The sequence below is a fragment of the Lolium perenne genome, chromosome 4 (assembly GCF_019359855.2).
Source record: "Lolium perenne isolate Kyuss_39 chromosome 4, Kyuss_2.0, whole genome shotgun sequence".
Taxonomy (NCBI): domain Eukaryota; kingdom Viridiplantae; phylum Streptophyta; class Magnoliopsida; order Poales; family Poaceae; genus Lolium; species Lolium perenne.
Window position 1 is genome coordinate 99,775,472 of NC_067247.2, and position 17,985 is coordinate 99,793,456.

General features: G+C 46.2%; 3 protein-coding genes across 4 annotated transcripts in view; 1 reads left to right on the top strand and 2 right to left on the bottom strand.

Annotated features, from left to right (window-relative positions):
- Positions 1-2,053: 2,053 nt before the first annotated feature.
- On the bottom strand, positions 2,054-6,167 carry LOC127293452 (target of rapamycin complex subunit LST8). The gene is made up of 11 exons (XM_051323077.2): positions 5,789-6,167; positions 5,147-5,266; positions 4,666-4,767; positions 4,473-4,585; positions 3,926-3,995; positions 3,336-3,413; positions 3,131-3,247; positions 2,957-3,051; positions 2,640-2,719; positions 2,488-2,547; positions 2,054-2,406 (listed from the first exon to the last, which is right to left on the bottom strand). Exons 2-11 carry the CDS (start codon positions 5,252-5,254, stop codon positions 2,279-2,281), a joined length of 951 nt encoding a protein of 316 aa, XP_051179037.1. The 5' UTR covers positions 5,255-5,266; positions 5,789-6,167; the 3' UTR covers positions 2,054-2,278.
- A 1,972-nt stretch (positions 6,168-8,139) lies between these two features.
- The window catches only part of LOC127293453 (ubiquitin-conjugating enzyme 15), a 92,020-nt gene continuing 82,174 nt past the window's right edge, over positions 8,140-17,985 (top strand). Inside the window, exons 1-6 of one of the 2 annotated variants that reach the window (XM_051323078.2) lie at positions 8,179-8,339; positions 8,489-8,592; positions 8,975-9,077; positions 9,180-9,243; positions 11,015-11,103; positions 11,174-11,501. In XM_051323078.2, coding sequence (XP_051179038.1) covers positions 8,310-8,339; positions 8,489-8,592; positions 8,975-9,077; positions 9,180-9,243; positions 11,015-11,103; positions 11,174-11,269 — 486 coding nt within the window. In that variant the 5' untranslated portion in view covers positions 8,179-8,309 and the 3' untranslated portion in view covers positions 11,270-11,501. Of the gene's footprint in view, positions 8,340-8,488; positions 8,593-8,974; positions 9,078-9,179; positions 9,244-11,014; positions 11,104-11,173; positions 11,502-17,985 lie in introns of those variants that run through there. The other variant, XM_051323080.2, reaches the window with a different exon arrangement.
- On the bottom strand, positions 12,606-16,712 carry LOC127293454 (wall-associated receptor kinase 4-like). The gene is made up of 3 exons (XM_051323082.2): positions 15,766-16,712; positions 15,481-15,624; positions 12,606-13,943 (listed from the first exon to the last, which is right to left on the bottom strand). Exons 1-3 carry the CDS (start codon positions 16,643-16,645, stop codon positions 12,847-12,849), a joined length of 2,121 nt encoding a protein of 706 aa, XP_051179042.2. The 5' UTR covers positions 16,646-16,712; the 3' UTR covers positions 12,606-12,846.

The following is a 17,985-nucleotide window of genomic DNA, read 5'->3' on the forward strand; positions in this document are numbered from 1 at the left end:
CCATACGACCCTGTAAAACAGGATTGACAAGATATTATGGATAAAACAAATAAGAATTCAGTGGGTAAATGGAATACATAGATTGTGCACAGATAGTCATCCTCCTCTTGCCTACTCTCTAGTCTCGCCCACTTGAGACGCCAAAAACCAAACATAAGAGCTGATGTTGTGTACTCGCGCAACCATGAGACCTTCTCAACCATTGGCACCGAAATGGACACACTGAGTTCCCTTCCGGTACCAGCCTGGACGCTCATCTCCAATTGCTTAAGCACAGGCGCGGCGATGTCTATGCGGTGGCATTCCGTGTTACTGGAGACATAGAGCTCCTGCAGCGACACCGAGTGTACCGTGATGTCGCCCGTAGCCACAGCCACCTTGAGCACACGCAAGCGCGGGCATCCGCTGACAAAAGAATCGAGGTCTAGGATGCTGCAACGCCATGACAAGGACAACCTGTCGAGCGCCGAGAACTCGCCATCCGGCAGTGGTGTGAAGCGGACGGTGGTGTGCAGTTTCATCTCAATCGACGTGGCACAGTGAAAACAGGGCAGGTCAGCTTCGGTCAGAGTCCGCCAAATCCTTGACCGGAATCCTGATTGAATATAAGCTTCCGCGGTGATAGCCTCGCCATGGCCGGAGGAGGGGCTCAAATCCATCATTAATCCACATAGTTTCGACGCCGAGGAGGGACATGGTGAGGTCAAGCACTGCAACCGCCGTTTCGAGCGTCGCGAGCGCTGCATGGACCGAACGGGGAGCATGGACACCGCGGAAGGTGACACTGACACCGAGCACCCGGAGGCGCGGGCAGCGGCTGAGCAACGTGCCGAGGTCGAGGATGACGCCAGCGACGGACAGATTCTCAAGCGCGGGGAACTCGCCGGCCGGCGGCGGGCTTATTCTGATCAACCCAACGTCCAGATCCATCGAAGTAACGCGGTGGAAACAAGGCAGTACGATGCCGGGGCATCCGTGCATTAAGAAATCCGTGTCCTTACGATGAACACTAGCTCCGCCGGTGAGAGCAGCGTTGCGGCGTGCAGCAACGAGTTGGGGTTATGTCTTCTTGGGAAGCGGATGTCGATGGAAGATACCACGGGTGAGGCGGAGAAGCCGGCGAGCGCCGCTTCGATCTTGTCGGACACATCGCCGCGGAAGACAAGATCGGTGAGGCGGGTCCACAGGCCGTGCCACCGTCGCGAGAGGAGGCCCGTGCGCGCGGCGGCGCGGACGCTGCCGAGGCACGAGAGGATCACAAGGATCATGTCGTCGGAGAGAGCGCTGATGCGGTCAGAAGTCCGTGGACCATGCGGCGGCGGCGATCGCCTGAGGCGGCGCGCCGATTGCAATTCCATCCTGGAAACTCCTGGGGCGAGTGCGTCTCTCGAAAGGAATAAATAAGGACTCGCCCAGCCCACTATAGCCCAACCCCGTCTCATCGTGGTCTTTTTAATTAGGCTAACCTGAATAAGACTCAACTCAAACTAGAGGATGGCTTCACCTTTGTGCCACGTCGCCCCTGTAAACGCTTACAAAGGATGCAAACAAAATCCACTGATGCACACAATATAGAAAGATTATTTGCTGTTCCATCGTTTACGCATCCTATGCTATAATTCCATGCTGCTCATCAGTCATCAGCATGCATTGCATGTCGACTCCAGGCCACCGAGCATGTCCAGAACTGGTCAGCAACAGCTAGTGTTAGTTGCTGTGGCGACAAGATTATTACCGTCTCATGAAAGCTTATGTTTTTTTTGAGGTAACCGTATCATGAAAGCTCATGTTGCTCGCACTAGTGCTAGAGGAAAGCCCGAAAGACCTATTGCGTGTGGAAACTGAGCTTCGTCTCAGATACCAAATGACTAAGAGAAACAGGGCGTACAAACTGATGATACTCTGTCACGCTGCAAATGTTCAAGAATATAAAACCAACTGTTACGTGTTATTTTCAAACAAACTGTACAGTTTGCAACATTCTGCAAGAGGAACCAAGCAAAAACAGACAGTTTGGAACATTTCCAACTTGCATGTGGAAAGCAGAACCAAGGACGACAGTAACATAATATTATTTCGGTTGTGCAAGAATATCCACCACTGTAAATAATAATACAAATCATTCGCACACAGCCCAAAAGGCTGCCTGCATATACATTGTTACATGCACTACAGCAATCAAATGTCCTCAAGTTGCTAAGGCCCTGAAAATCTAGCAGCAGGGCGTGCTGTCTTCAAATCAAACAAATATGTACAGAACATCACGTTGCGCTATTGCTTATGAGGGCGCCGATTCAGCCCCGTCATGGAGAGCACAGCAGACGGTTGCCTTGTGGTGCCCCTGGTACACCCTGATGGCCTCTCCGGTTGACATCGTCCACAATCTTGCGGTTGTATCAGAGGAAGCTGCAAGACAATACAAAATTGCTTGGTAACTAATGGATTACCAGATGAATGGGCTGCATGGTGTGAGCAGTTAGTGCGTACCAGTTATCAAATAAGCACCATCTACTGAGAATACACAGTCCCAGACCCAACGCTGATGACCTGAAAATTGAGTACCCACATTGTTTCAGGCCATCACATCAAAATTGACACCTTTTAATTGAAAATTTAAAGGAAAAGATTCTGAAACTTACCAACTAAAGTGCGTTCCAACTTGAAGCCATCCACATTCCAAATCTTTACAGTGTGGTCTGATGATGCAGTTGCGAGATACCTACAAACAATACCATGTCACATGAAACCCAAGAATCATTTACATAGTCTTAGTAGCCCAGAAATAACTATGTAAATGAATAATTATTTGAGATGTAAATAAGTACTACTAAGAATTCCATGAGAATCAAATGCAGTTTGGCAAATGAATGACTGGGAACTAGGAAGCAGCGTACAAAACAATGCTATGTTAGAAGAATGAGGAAACTGAAAACTAGTCATTTTGACAATTATGTACCTGTTAGGGTCACAAAATTCAGGTGAAAGCAGGCACTTCAGAATGTAGCCATCATGGGCTTGCAGCTTATGGAGTGGCTCAAAGCTGGTGATTGTCTAAGTAAAAGATTTCATCAGCTTGAAAATGCATAAATCATGAGTGTGTAATGGTAGGTAGGTCAGCTGACAGACTGACCTGAGTGCCCTTAAGTAAGCGCCAAACATAGCATGTCCCGCGGTTATTTGCAGCTACAACCATACTCCCATCCCACATGACTGTCAGAGATCTTACAGCTGTATCAACCTCTGGTACCTGAATAAATGGAACCAACACATGAACTGTGTTCTTACATCTTACTTTATATATAGCTGTACCTAAAGTCTGAAATATTGTAACTTACCAACTCACAGCTGCATGAATTAGCAGCCAAATCCCAGACACGAATGTTTCCGTTCTGATCGCCAGATATTAGTTCTTTCTGAAAGATTGGGGACACAATGTTGGAATTAAAAAAACATTTAAATATGAACAGATGATACAAATAAGAATTTTAACATTAATCAATGCTAACAGTGTTAGTACACAAGAGTCAAGTACAGTTCTTTTTGAAAAAGATAAAATAATTTCATCCAAATGTCAGTAGCAATCAGTGTTCGTGTGTGCCAACAACAATGTGCCTAATCGAATCGTATCCCAAATGGGATTTGCAGACTGAGCTATTCAATGGCAGGCCACCCTATTGGCAGTATGTGGTTCTCAGGGCAAAGAAAACATAGTTAAACAGCTAAGAATGCAGTGTTGTTAGCAGATATGCATTACAACGTCATTAAGTGATCCAAGAATCCAACCAATACCAACATGATCTTTTAAATAGAATACACACAAATAACTATAGATAATCAACAATCTTATGATCAAATGTAGTATTCAATTCAGTACTTGGATCATGAAAACTACAAATGGTTAAGATCAGCCAGAGCATACTCTAACCTGATTGGGGTGCAGGACCACGGTGTTGACCGCTGCACGACTTTCATATTCTCGTTGGCAAGTGGCAGTCCTGAAACCGTACATGCACAAGAATAAAGACTCGGATAAACAACATAGTATGAATCATGGGCTGGAAAATCAGTAACAAAAAAACACTGGATATTACTAGAAGGGTGAGTATCTAGTTCAAATTTCAACTTCAACACCACAATTTGTTGCACAAAAAACCACTCCGACTCCGAGTATCACGCTAACTCTAAAATCAGCTATTTGATGAGATTCAAATGGACCATATTTAGAGAGAATTTTTTCATAGGATGTCCTAAACAAGTTCAATCGATTGACCCTTAAATCCCATTAGATCTAGTGCACCGACAACACTGAGTCAAACATGCTGCGAGACTGCATAGTAGCACCTAGAGATGGGTTTGCTTTGGATTATCTATCTAGCTAAATAACTATTTGAGAAAAACTTTTTTAGAAGAACAGTGGGTTCAAGGAAAAAAAGATCTGAAGCCAAGCAACATAATAAGATGTGAAACCTCACCTCAAGTCCCATATTCTCACAGTGCCGTCTTCAGAACCCGAGTACATCCAGTTGCCATCACAATGGAATCCCACGGCCATCACATTACTAGTATGCGAATCATAGCTAATTACCTGTTAGGTTTATTTTGATTAAATAAGAAATAGAAACATGTTGGCCCAGATTGGTTGGTTTTAGAGAACATGTAACATACCGGTTGTGCGCTATTTGAGTTAACATCAAAAAGGCGGATATGGGAATTGCCAGCAGCAGCTAAGAATCGCTTGTCTGGGGTTATCTCAAGGCGATTGACTTGCTGCAAAAGATAGATTATCAACAGGCATACACTGCATGAAATTGCTAGTAAGTGTGCAGCTTAGTCTTGAAGCAGAGGAAGCCCAAGCATTGATCTAGAAAATTACTGTTTGCATCCATTCAGCTGACTATATGTACACTTCATTACTTTGGTAGCATAGAAAATAGAATTTATGAATTGTGACCAGACAACACAAAACTCGAAGAAAACATATACGTGTATGGAGAACTATCCAAGTAAAGCAAGAATGATAACAAAACTGGTCCAGATAGAACAAAATTTAATCTTTGCAATAGAATTTGGTTGTGTAGTTGTTAAATAGTTATTGTAGTCATCTACAAAGTTGCAAGGAAAATGAGAACCCAGAGCAAACACTCACCGAGTCTGGATACTGAATGGTGCGGTAACAGCGGCCACTCTTGGCTTCCCAAAATCTGATTGTGTGATCATAACTTGCAGTCGCTAGAATGACAGAAGGTTGAGCCATTCACACGCCGTCCTGCTTATACATCAAAATACACTCTCAAAGGAAAAACAAAAATAGCCAAGCAGCAAATCGAAGTTGGAGTCTCTTGCAGACATGGAGAAGGCATAATGTAACACACGCATTTTGGCCTAATGAAGATACCATTCTAGCCTGACAGGTCCCAACAGATTCAAGAGATCTGAATTGCGCATCCACAGTTTCGATGCTGCGTTTTTACAGCCTCTACGAAACCGAAACAGGGCATTGCCTACTCTAACAAAAAATTTCACCAGGAGGCCGGGCTTCTCACCTGGGACCTACGCTACGCAAGCACACTACCTAATTCATCGGACCACTGACCAGAGCCAGATCAAGAAAGTCAGGAACACTACTCGGGAGCAGCACACGGGGGCAGAGAACCTCCTAAAATCTCGGGGGAAAGAAGCTGCAATTAGAACACGGATCACGCAAGCCGGACGGATCGAGGTATAGCATTCAGGTCTGGTTGTTCACAGCAAAGAACGGAACTTGTAGAACGATCCCCAGAAGACTTACCTTAGGGCTTCCGTATCAACAGGAGAAATCTGGTGTGGCGCGGCTCCTGCCGTCTACTCGCCAGCCCCGTGGAGGGGAAGGTACGAGACGGTGGAGAGTTGTGGCGCTGCTTCCCTCTCCGGCGCCGGTGAACGGCCGTCGGGAACGCGGGGCAGCCGGAGCCGGGGCCGCGAGGGTCGACGGTGAGCGCGGCGGCGGTGGCCTAGTGGGGAGGAGGCGGCGGAACGATAGAGGGAAAGAACGCGACGCCGGTGTGGGGCAGGGAGATGGCTGAGGAGAGGAGGAGTCGGCGGCGGACTGGGACGGCGGCGGTGTTGGCCAAGAGGAGGAGGAAGAAGCGACAGGCGCAGGGATCGCTCCTAATTACCTTCTTTCATCATTATTTTTGGTGCCACGTCAGCTTTAGCAGGGTTCCACTCGGGACCCATACAAAGACAATGTCCAAAAGAGCTCCCTTTGTTTGGTCAGGTCCTTTAAAAACTGTATTTTTGTTAGCAATTGGAATTTGGAACAACATCATTACTCCAAGACCACTGGTATAACTCGTCTAAGAAAAGGCAGTTTAGTACAATTTCCTCCAACATCTCATATTTGCGAAGTCTAGGGACCAGGGCCATCCCTAACCAACTTATGGGCAAGAATGGAATCTGAACAACTTTACCTTCGCCGTCCTCCTTTTTCGTGATTATATTAGTATGTCAAATTAAACTAGTACTCCCTCTGTCCATCATCTTTGAATTCTTTTGTGGTCAGAGAAAGTACTAGATATCGCAGTTTTGTTTAAATTTAAATAATATAGACATGATTTACTATATGGTGCACTTATAGAAATATTCAACATTTCTTTTTGAAACTGATGAAGTACATACATATTTAAGTATGGATCCATGAACTCCACCCTAGAGGCTAGAAAATGACCTTGGAAAAGACAAATAGATGGATCCACGAAAAATAAACGAAACTCCCTTTTTATCACATAAGAAGTAATGATATGAAAAATGTATGTGAGAATATTGTTACAAATGTTAAAATGCCAATATATTTCCCTTGTATTCTTCAATCATGAATTGGAAAAGCGCTTCATCAAGAACCATCTTTTCTATGCAATCTGTTAGAAATGCATATGGCTAAGAGAATATGGGGTTTTCGTAAAAAAAATAATCTACATACTTTCAAAGAATATGTTTTTTTTTCTATTTTGTACACCTATTGCTCTCTTCACTCTCTCGAGCACTTGAGGTTGTGGGGAAGACGTCGATGCACACGTGTGCTGCCCCGCCCCTTCCTTTGTGCCCCATGGTAGCAAAGATATACCTTGATGAATCTTTTGATGCTACCGTAATGAGATTATCATCTTCCCAGCTGGACACAGTGGCTAGGGCAAGATGCAACGGTGGTATCCTCCGGGCAACAGTGACATGCATCCCTAGGTTTTTTTTACCTAGGCTACGACGGGCTTACACCAGCTTGAACTCATATTAACAACACTTAAAAAGAGATTTACAGGGGCATTACAAGTTTTTAGAGGGCATAGAGGAAAAAGAGCGCATTAGATCTCAAGTCGGATCGTAGCCGTTACACCAATAATTTAGAAGGGAGGAAGAGGAAGGGGTATTACAATAGTAGGCCCAAAGCCTAATACCCTCAATGCAACGCCTCGCAACCAGGGAGAGGGGCTCCGCTACACCATTGAAGGTGAGTATGTTCCTCCGCTTCCAGATATTCCAGGCGATCACTGTGTTTATAGTGGCCTCCTCATATGTGTAGCATCGCGAAAGCCAGAAGTTGGAGAAGCAAACAGTGCCGTGGGTGTCAAAGTAGCGATGAAAGTACCTCCAAACCTCCCGGGCTCGAGGGCACACGAGTAGAAGATGGTCCGTATCCCTCGGGTTCTTATCGAGTGATTTGGCAGACAAACTGGTTCTTCCTCCGTTCCACGAAACAACGTATCTTAATAACTTTATCTAAATTTCGGTGTATCTAAACATTATTTAGTAATATATATAGATACATCCAAATTTAAGCAATAGCATAGATATTTTTAAGTGGATTTGAAAGCAGGTGTGCATTTTGTAAAGATTATGAATAGTCCAAATCTCACCCAAACCTTTCTTTTCTTTTTGATGACAATGACCTGACCGAGAAAGGTAAACTCAAACTTGTCTCTTTCCTACTAGTATCATCAGATAGCAAAGGTCACAGACAAGACGCCAATTAAACAGTGAATGAAATACGTACAATTTCATTTGGTGTGTCGGCACGACAAACAAACATAAAACAAACCAATTTGCAGGAGACGAACCAAGAGAATCAGCATCGATTCGGTGGAAGTTCAAAAGAAGTTTAGCCGGCGAGGAGGGCCACTTGACTCTCCCCTCGTCTCGCCTCGTCTTCTCCTCCATCGGCATCCCCACCGCACCGATACGCCAACGCGCACTCCCCACGTATCCATCCTATTCCCCCTGCGCCTGCACCTTTCCCCTTCGGCTTCGGCTTCGGCGACCGCCCGCCCGCCCGCCCCATGACGAGCTCCTCCTCCCCTTCCCGGAAGGTACCAAACCCTAACCCCACCTCCTCCCATTCCGATCTCCCCGATCCCCGTCCGATCCAGCCCCCTCCGATTCGCCGCCCGCCCGATTCCGCCGGACTTTCTTGCTCGTGCTTACCGCTGATATTTGTCGGGCGTGTCCGTGTGTGCAGATGCTGAGCAAGATCGCCTGCAATCGGCTCCAGAAGGAGCTCGCCGAGTGGCAGGCCAGCCCTCCCGGCGGCTTCAACTACAAGGTCTCCGACAACCTCCAGAGGTGCCTGCCCCCCCTTCTGCCCTACTTCTCCCCCGCTTCCTTCCTTTCCGACCAATCCAATCTCGTTTCTTTCTCCCGTTGTAGACCATACTTCAGCCGCTTGCTTTTTTGTTTTTGCCTTTGTTATTATCATTGTATACTCCGTATATGGTCAAACCACGCGCGTGATAAATTCCAACCTGATCAAGTTACTGCCAAATCCGAGACCGGTTCCGCGTGCTCCGGCTCGGCAGCTGTGAGCTTCTCGCGGGCGATTCACAGTTTATGCACGTTATCACCGTTTTCAACCAAATTCATCTTCTCTGCATTTTTCGTTATCTGTTTTAATATTACACCAAACAAAAAGCATATATGAAAACCGTGCTGGGTGACGAAACAAAAGGTGGGTCATCGAGGTGTCCGGGGCGGAGGGGACGCTCTATGCTGGCGAGAAGTACCAGCTGCAGGTGGACTTCCCGGAGCACTATCCCATGGAGGCTCCGCAGGTGAGAGATGCCTTTCTTCGTGCTAGTACTTTCTTTCGTTCGTACCTCGTGCGTCGGACTTGGACTTCGGTTGGTATGGTCTGATGGGTGTTTCTGGTGCAGGTTATTTTCATGAATCCGGCGCCGATGCATCCGCATATTTACAGCAACGGGCACATCTGTCTAGGTATAATTGTTGTGTACTTCCTGTTGATATTTGATTAGTTTTATGTTTGATGCTTTGCATGATTGGTTGGCATGTGGAAGTTCGTTGCCTATCCTTTTCGTGTCATAATGAATTTTGTGTGCGTGTTGTTTGTTTTGAAGCCATTCTTATCATATTTATTCTAACACATTCATAGAAGTGCCTCCGTCAAGGCAAAGTATGCTATGGCTCAGATTTAAGATAACAGATTAGTCTGATTGTTTTAATTTTCTAAACCGGCTTGGCCACTTAACCTACACAGCTGCTACTTTTTTGACAGGTTGCTCGGCAAATTTGTCGTTATGTTCCTAGTTGGGAATGGGACACTCACCTTGATGTCATGTTGTTGGGTCTGTTCATATAGTCTTTGGATTAATTAACCTGGAGCTGGAGCTATATAGTGTTAATAGGCAAAAATATCCTATCACATGAGCTTATTAGGCATGTTGTGATCTATCCTGTCAAATCCAGAATCTATAGTTCATCCGATGGCAAACATGAGTTTCCTTTAGATGGAGATTAAGACATTAAATATGTGTCTCTAGATGAAACCTACTATACTTATTTTTTAAGATTCTTCTGCTGGGTAACTAAAAAAAATTATTGATCAAGTATAGTAACTACAGTCTTCCCTAGTTTTGTCAACACCCTCATATATATGGGCATGCAGAAAAAACATCCTATAAAATTGTGACCATCTTACACTACTTTATGCAGATGCTCATTGCCATGGCAGTTTTACCTGTGAATTGTGATGGCACAGTTTTGTACCATACGGTTTTCATCTTCATTTTTTTTTTGCATCTGACCAGTACCCCTATAGTGCCCCTTTATAGAATGGATGGGTACCATCACTAATTGATTGTCTAGTACAATGTTACCTTGTTAATCCCAACATAAGACAAAGATACTGATGAACTGAATCATGCAGTAGTGTACCGCTGGGCTTGCCGTCCTTGCTTCGATGAAATAAATAATTTTATGGTTATTACATTACAGCCATATTTTAGTTAAAGAATATGTAGCCCAAAAAATAGATTAAAAGAACATGTGTTTATAGGCAAACCATGTAACCTGCCCATTTTACTGCGCCTCACAACTGGACAAACATTTTCTTTAAAATTACCAAACTATGTCCACTTATGAACCATGATTATCTATGACTAGCATGAAAGTTAAGTATGCATATATTACCACTGATGTTGTCAAATGTAGTCACTATGGTTGTTACGTTTCTTTTTCTCTCTGAAATATGCATTTGCTTTTAACACAATTGCTATAATGTGCTAGTGTGCTACCGTGAATTCTACAAAATATTATATTTGTTCATAAATTCTTCTAAAAGTTTGGTCAAACTTAACATAGTTTGACTGTCTGAAAAAAATATAGGCCTTAAGCCTTGGGATGGAGGTAGTAATGCTTATGTTAAATCTATCAAACAGAATAAGATGAGATGGCTCACTATATTCATGTCTTTCTAAGATAAATACAGATATCCGGAAGTTTGGTGAGCATCCAGTCCCTTTTGTATCTTAGCTTGTGTAATGCAAGGGCGAGCCATATCAGTTAGGTTTTGAATTCTTTTTTCTTCGTATGCGTCATTTAGAAACCTATTCAGACCTTCAAGGTTGTGTCTGATCCTTTGAACACTTCTCAGAGTGGGTTCTCATGTATTTTGACGAGCTGAAAAGGTGTATTTTCATGTGCCAAAATCCCTGAAATACTAGTTTCCTGTTGGTTCACTTGTTTGCAGATATATTGTATGACTCATGGTCGCCAGCAATGACGGTCAGTTCTGTATGCATCAGCATCTTGTCTATGTTGTCAAGTTCACCAGCGAAGGTTACACAGCTCCTCTGCATCCTATCCCATTCAAATTGATGTTCATCTAGCTAATACATATTGGTTGCAGGAACGCCCAGCCGATAATGACCGCTATGTCAGGAACTGCCGCAACGGAAGGTCTCCAAAGGAGACCAGGTGGTGGTTTCATGATGACAAAGTGTGATGGGTTCCAATTGTGGCTTCTTCTGGCAGCAGTTCTTACACATGAGCCTACCGTAGTATGGCAGACATCTTTCATGAAAGATTATTTAGGCAAATATTCCAAGCCATCTATTTGATGGCAAACTAACCTGCCCAAGTGGTTTTGTACATGAAAGTGCACCTGTATCATTTTCCGTACTTATGAACTACTCCATATTATCCCTTTCATATATGAAGTAATCAAGCTTGCATCTCGTCCCCGTTTACTCAAGTCGTCTGGTGTTGGCTGAGCTGTATTTGCTGGATTCCTCAATCCGCCTCAGCCGTAATTTACTCAGTCTATGGATGAAGATCTTTGATATAATTTGGTCATGCAATGTTGTAGTAATTATATGTCTTTGAGTTAAAAAGAAGCCCTCCTGTGCACGTGCAGTGTGGTTCCATTGTGTGCGCCTGCACGGTGAGATGGCCAGCCTGGAATCTGGACCAGAGTATAACACGTACAGTGCCAATGCCTTGCCCAAAATTCTAGCACAAATGGGAGGAGATAACCACCGCCCACAGGTTGCAGCCTTGCAAGCCGCTGGCTGATGCTAGTTTGCTCTCTGAATTTGGCTGGCTCTAGGGCATGATTCGGCTGGTAACTGGAGTGAAATTGGCTGACAACTCGCTCGCATATCTAGCACGCAATGTGTGCTAATGCGTAGGCCCATTCCGCTGAATGCTAAGATATCTGGGTGACTGGAGCAAAGGGGTTGAACAGGTATGGCTTGATTTACAGCATATGGTTGAGGATACAATAGGTCACAGTTCTCTTTCCTGAAATAACACTTGGGTAGATGTTCATGTATATGCTCTTGAGAAACGAGGCGCTCATCCATGTGATGAAGGAAATGCACAAGATGAATCGAAAAATAAAGCTGCATATAGAAATGTATTATGTATTATCTATATATTTATATACAATAAGAGAGTGAGCAAAAAAGTTGCCTGGCGACTAATCAGATCAAACCACATAAAAGGTGTTCGTTGGACTGCACCTGTTATAGAAGACACTGAGGCTCATGGGCAAGCGTTTCTTAACCATGTATATCTACATGCCTCCAATGTTACTTCATCGGTAATCTTCTTGCCACGTCTGATAACAGGTCAGGCAAGACCAACCTTAGTAATTCATCCAACCATCTATATACCATGAATTTCTTCTTATGGTTATGGTCCAGCAACTATGTGAACCATGACCAAATTTTGTAGTGGCTGTAGAATAAAATAATACTGTACCATTTAGAAATTAGTATTTTTAATATTCATAGAACCATATATTTATTTCTCAGACACATTGAGTGCCACGTGGCTAGTTATATAAATAATACAAAAGAGATATACAAAAGAAAATTCATACAAGATACAAACTGATTCAGCAATTGAACAACTAACAACAATAGCAGGATTGCAGCATAAATCAAAACTTAGTCACAATCAAGCAAAACGACCGATGGAATCTCGCGGATAACACAAGCCCTTTTCCTAGGCTTTGTCGCCTGCTCGCTTCCTTCCTGCTTGTTCCTCCGATTATCTGTCCTCATCTTTTTTATGTCTTCAAATCACTGAGGAGCCATTACATACTTCTTTGGGTGTTTGGAGAGCCTCCAATGCCATCTCCACTTGTCTCATGGTTGGTCGCTCATGTGTTCTCAATTTCAAGCACGACATAGCTAGAGTAGCTACTTCTTTGACTTCGTTACCTCCCTCCTCCACAACTTGAGGATCCAATATTTTTGCAAGATTGCCTTCTGCAAGTAGTGTAACAAATTGCATGACAAGCCCATCGCCTTCTGAAGATATATACAAAGATGGCTTCCTCCTAGTAAGCAATTCAACGATGAGAACTCCAAAGCTATAAACATCGCTACTTTCCGTTAGTTGTCCTGTGTAATAGTACATAGGATCTAAGTAACCTATAGTTCCTTGCACCGCAGTTGTTGCCACTACCCCTGTTTGATCCACAAGAATGTACCTTGAAGCTCCGAAGTCTGACACTTTTGCTGTCAAGGCATCGTCTAGAAGTATGTTGCAAGGCTTGATATCTCTATGTATTACAGGGATTGTAACAGCAGAATGGAGGTAAGCAAGAGCTTTGCCTATTTCAGTTGTGATCCTTAACCTTTCTTCCCAAGGTAGTGATCTTGGTGCTTCCGTGTGAAGGTGGTCACTAAGGGTCCCATTGGAGATGAACTCATAGGCCAGTAAGGGGACTTCTGACTCAAGACAGCATCCATGGAGCTTTACAATATTCCTATGGTTAATTTGCGACAGTATGGCAACCTCATTTATAAATTCGTCGATTTCTCTCTTGACCACAATATTTGACTTCTTGATAGCTACAACATGCAAGTCTGATAATATCCCTTTGTAGACAGTGCCATGCCCTCCCCCACCGAGCCTGCGAGTTTGATCAAAATTGTTGGTGGCCTTTTGTAGCTCCTCTAACGGAATTACCATCCTCTCTGCGATGTCTGACCTATGAGATACCAACTGCTTCAACAGTTGACCTCGGTTTTGAGTGAAGAACTTCCGTCTCAATGCCTTTGCCTTGCGTTGCTTAAGTTCGCGGATTATTAGGAGTGTGCCAAGAACCAAAACTAGCATGCATGGGCCACTAGCAACCGACAGACCAATGATTAAACCAGAGTGACCTGAGAAACAATGCAAAACTCCTTTTTCAAGCAGACACACATATATAGATGGGATGCCAGAATTAACTAATATGAACTCTAGCGTTATGATATTAATTCGTGCTCTGCAAATTTTAGGCGGCGGTGGTAATCATACCTGGGTTCACGGACTTGAAGCAGCCGCCGGGTATGGTGTGGTGGAATGTGTGATCCACCAAATGGTGCAAGGCATAGCTCCCATGTGTGAGCTTCACCTCTTTCGGGCGATAACACTTGGACGATTCCTCGACTTGTAGGCTGAAGTGTCCCGCTGCGGGTATACCGGAGGCTATAGTGTGCCAAATGGTGCCAAACCTTGCTTTACATGTGTATATGGACTAACCAAAACCAAACCTATCAAAAAGTATGTTGGTGGAACCTCGCGCGGTGAAATCTAGGGGGGTAGACCCCCCCGAGGCACGCAGACAGCCATTTTCGGGGGGGAACGACCGCCGGAGCACCGGAATGCCACCAAAACTTGCATGTGGACCTAGGATATGTGTGAAAGTGTGGTGGAATGTGTGATCCACCAAATGGTGCAAGGCATAGCTCCCATGTGTGAGCTTCCCCTCTTTCGGGCGATAACACTTGGAAGATTCCTCGACTTGTAGGCTGAAGTGTCCCGCTGCGGGTATACCGGTGGCTATAGTGTGCCAAAGTGTGTCAAACCTAGCTTTCCATGTGTATATGGCCTAAACAAAACTAAACCTATCAAAAAGTATGTTGGTGGAACCTCGCGCGGTGAAATCTAGGGGGGTAGACCCCCCGAGGCACGCAGACCGCCGTTTTCGGGGGGGAACGACCGCCGGAGCACCGGAATGCCACCAACACTTGCATGTGGACCTAGTATATGTGTGAAAGTGTGTTGGAAGGTGTGATTCACCAAATGGTGCAAGGCTGTGTGGCATTCCTCTCTTTCAGGCGATAGCACTTGGAAGATTCCCCGAACGCGGTTTGTTTACGCCGAAACCCTGATATGTTGGAGGGGGAGTAAGGATTTAGAGTACTTGTCGTATTGCAAAAATATAGTATAAACATTCATTAATCAAGATGTGGTACTTGTCATATTTCAAGAATAAAATATAAGCATTAAAATAAGTACAATATAGAAAGAAAAAGAAGAAAATACCACAAGGCACACGGCAAAGGAAAATGTGCACGGCAAAGCAGCCTTTGCCGTGCGAGTCTGTGCACAGCCCACGGCAAAGAAGCCTGTGCCGTGCGGATGGGTCGGGCGCACGGCAAAGGACATCTCACGGCAACGCCTTCCTCTCTTTGCCGTGCCTTCTTTCATTGCCGTGCGCTTTGCTGAGGCTTTGCCGTGCGCTTTTTCTTTGCCGTGCGCCGTAGGTCCTCTTTGCCGTGCGTTCGTCTTTGCCGTGCGTTTTCTGTTTACCTCGCACGGCAAAGTATTCTTTGCCGTGCGCGAGCACACGGCAAAACGTGGTTGCACGGCAACGAGCGTTTTTCCCGTAGTGACTAGTGCTCTGCAAATTTTAGGCGGCGGTGGTAATCATACCTGGGTTCACGGACTTGAAGCAGCCGCCGGGTATGGTGTAGTTGCCTTGGAACCCTTCGGGGCATCTGCACCGGAATGTCCCGGGCAATTCCTCACAGTCGCCGAAGCACCTATGTTCTTCTTTCCGATCACACTCGTTGATATCTAAGTACAGGGAAATTATTGGTTTTGCTAAATCTAAGTCTAAATTTGAACTAAAACCATGACATATTTTTATGGATCTGCGAGGGAGTATTAAAACAGAAGGCTAGGCATAATTAACTACGTCTCGTTCAGAATGCATACCTTGACATCCGGCGGTGATGTAAGGGTTGCCGTCGTAGCCCTCCTTGCACTGGCACGAATACCCTCTGAGCGTAGATTGTCCCACGTATCTGCACTGGCTGTTAACGCTCTTGCAGGTGGCCCGGGCTGCGTCGGCAGGGCATGGTCGCTTGTCGTAGTCAGTGAATGCTTCACCATGCGGCACCGCCCAGTGTAGTATCACGGGGACCAGCAGACCGGTCTTCCTCCGCGAGACAAACTCTAGGTTTGGGGAATGCAGATCCATGGCCAGTTTCTCGTCAAACCAACCCGCCTCGGCGATCAGCACGTCCACGCCGCTATTCATCAGGTTCTCTACCGGCAGGCCTCGGTCTAGCCGTTTGAGCTCAACGTCGTAGGCCTCGTAACCCATTAGGATAGACGACTGGCAGCAGCCGATGTTGGAACAGGTCTTACTGCCGTCGTGCTCGTACAGCCCCAAGATCTGCGTCTCCACGGTGAGTGCGCAGAAAGAGGCGCATCCACTGACGATGCTCCCGTTCGCCAGCAGCGTCGCCTGCACATTGCACCCAGAGAGGATGAACTCGTTGCTGAACTGCTCGAGGATGAACGGCAGTGGCACCCCACCGAGGCTCCAGCTGTACCGGCCGCCGGAGTCGCTCACGTTGATGTCTTGCAGTCCGAGGCTAGCGACGCGCATTGTGTTGTTTTCGAGGGAGATATGGATGACCTCGAATGCGCCGTCGCCGAGAAGCAGCCGCGGGGGCTTGCCATTGCTTGGGTAGTCGCAGGTGAGGTTGAACCCCGGGGAGTGGTAGCAGCGACGAGGGCCCATGCCGAACGGGTACGGCACACTCACGTTACCGCAGGTGGTGCTGCAGGCCGGCAGCCCTATCATCATCGGCAGATCGCCGGAGACGGCAGCCGGCACCGAGATCAGCAGCACCAGGGCCGCTGCAGTAGAAACCCAGCTGGTTAGCATATCGATCATGGCCGGATGGAGACGAGATGTGGATCTGTGACTGTGTACATGTGGAGCTAGCTAGCTAGTAGTGCTATATAGTAATGCCATTGGGACTTTGGGAAACCAATCAAAAGTAATGTCAAGTCAACAACCCCTCCATTGCTAGTAGCTGGACTGCTGGTAAACGACTTGTATCCAGAAAACACCTAATTTAGTTACGTAATTTTGTTCCACTCCCTTGCCACAAAGTTGACTCAATATATTTGCCCAAATTCTTCCAAGCGGGCGCGTGCCAGACGGATGCTGCGGGCACACACGCTACGCGACAAGCAACGCCTACTCACTTCGTCTCCAACCTCACTCTGACCCACTTTTCACCCCAAATCGCGCCGCGCCGCTGCCCATGCTCTGCCCTCCTAGGCGCTGCCGCCGCGCGCCGCTGCCCCCGCCCGGCGATCCACCACACCGGGCTACCGGAATCCCATGAGGAAGCTGCTGCTCGTCGCGCCGCCCGTGACCCCTTCGTCGCCTGATCCAGATCAACAACGAGGTCCCTTACTGCTCACTGGCGCGGCTCGCCCCTCTCCTTGCAGGTCCGAGATGAGCACTGTCACGCCTCCCGGCAGCCCGCACGCCTCCCAGACGAGTAGTGTCGCGCCTTGCGGCAGCCTCGACAAGCGCCGCCGAGCATCTCCGAGAGCCACGGCGAGCCACGCGCCTTCTTGGGGAGCACGGGCGCGCCTCCCCCAGTAGCCTCACACGCTTCACAGGCGTTCCCCGGCCAAATTATTCACGTCTGGCCGCTGCTGCTGCCTACGAATGCATGGCTGCCGCCTCTCGTAGGAACTCCCGTGCACGGCCGCTGCTGTTCGCCAGAGTCTACGCCCGCCCTCGATGCCTACAGAGCTGTACTAGATACCATTGCTCCGCCTAGGGAGGTGCGACCTCGAGGTTGACGGCCGCTGGTTCTTGTACAGGAGGCAGTGTGGTGTGCGGTCGGGGAGTCTAATCCGCTGCATCTGGCTCCATGCTCTGCATCTCAGTTTTACTATTCATTTGGTTTGTCGTGTTGTAATTTTGCTTGTTCTCTGAACCGTAGTGTCTAGTATATGGGTGTGTTGTAATTTGCTTAATTGCAGATATTATTTGCTTAATTGCACATATTAATTGCTTAATTCTATTAATTTGTTGCCTTACTCAATTACTTCACTTAATAAGAGTTGCTCAATTATGTTAGTTTGTTGCCTAAAAATTATCCCAATAATGTATTTTTTCGC

Bases quoted from the DNA above. Each gene is read 5' to 3' on its own strand.
- LOC127293452 (XM_051323077.2), bottom strand. From the start codon at position 5,254: ATGGCTCAACCTTCTGTCATTCTAGCGACTGCAAGTTATGATCACACA. The intron at 3,996-4,472 runs GTGAGGTTTCAC...GTACGGTTTCAG, and splicing joins GTGAGAATATGGGACTTGAG to GACTGCCACTTGCCAACGAG. The intron at 2,548-2,639 runs GTAAGTTTCAGA...CTCAATTTTCAG, and splicing joins GTTGGAACGCACTTTAGTTG to GTCATCAGCGTTGGGTCTGG.
- LOC127293454 (XM_051323082.2), bottom strand. From the start codon at position 16,645: ATGATGATAGGGCTGCCGGCCTGCAGCACCACCTGCGGTAACGTGAGT. The intron at 15,625-15,765 runs GTATGCATTCTG...CCCTGTACTTAG, and splicing joins CATCACCGCCGGATGTCAAG to ATATCAACGAGTGTGATCGG. The intron at 13,944-15,480 runs GTATGATTACCA...ATTGTTTCTCAG, and splicing joins CTTCAAGTCCGTGAACCCAG to GTCACTCTGGTTTAATCATT.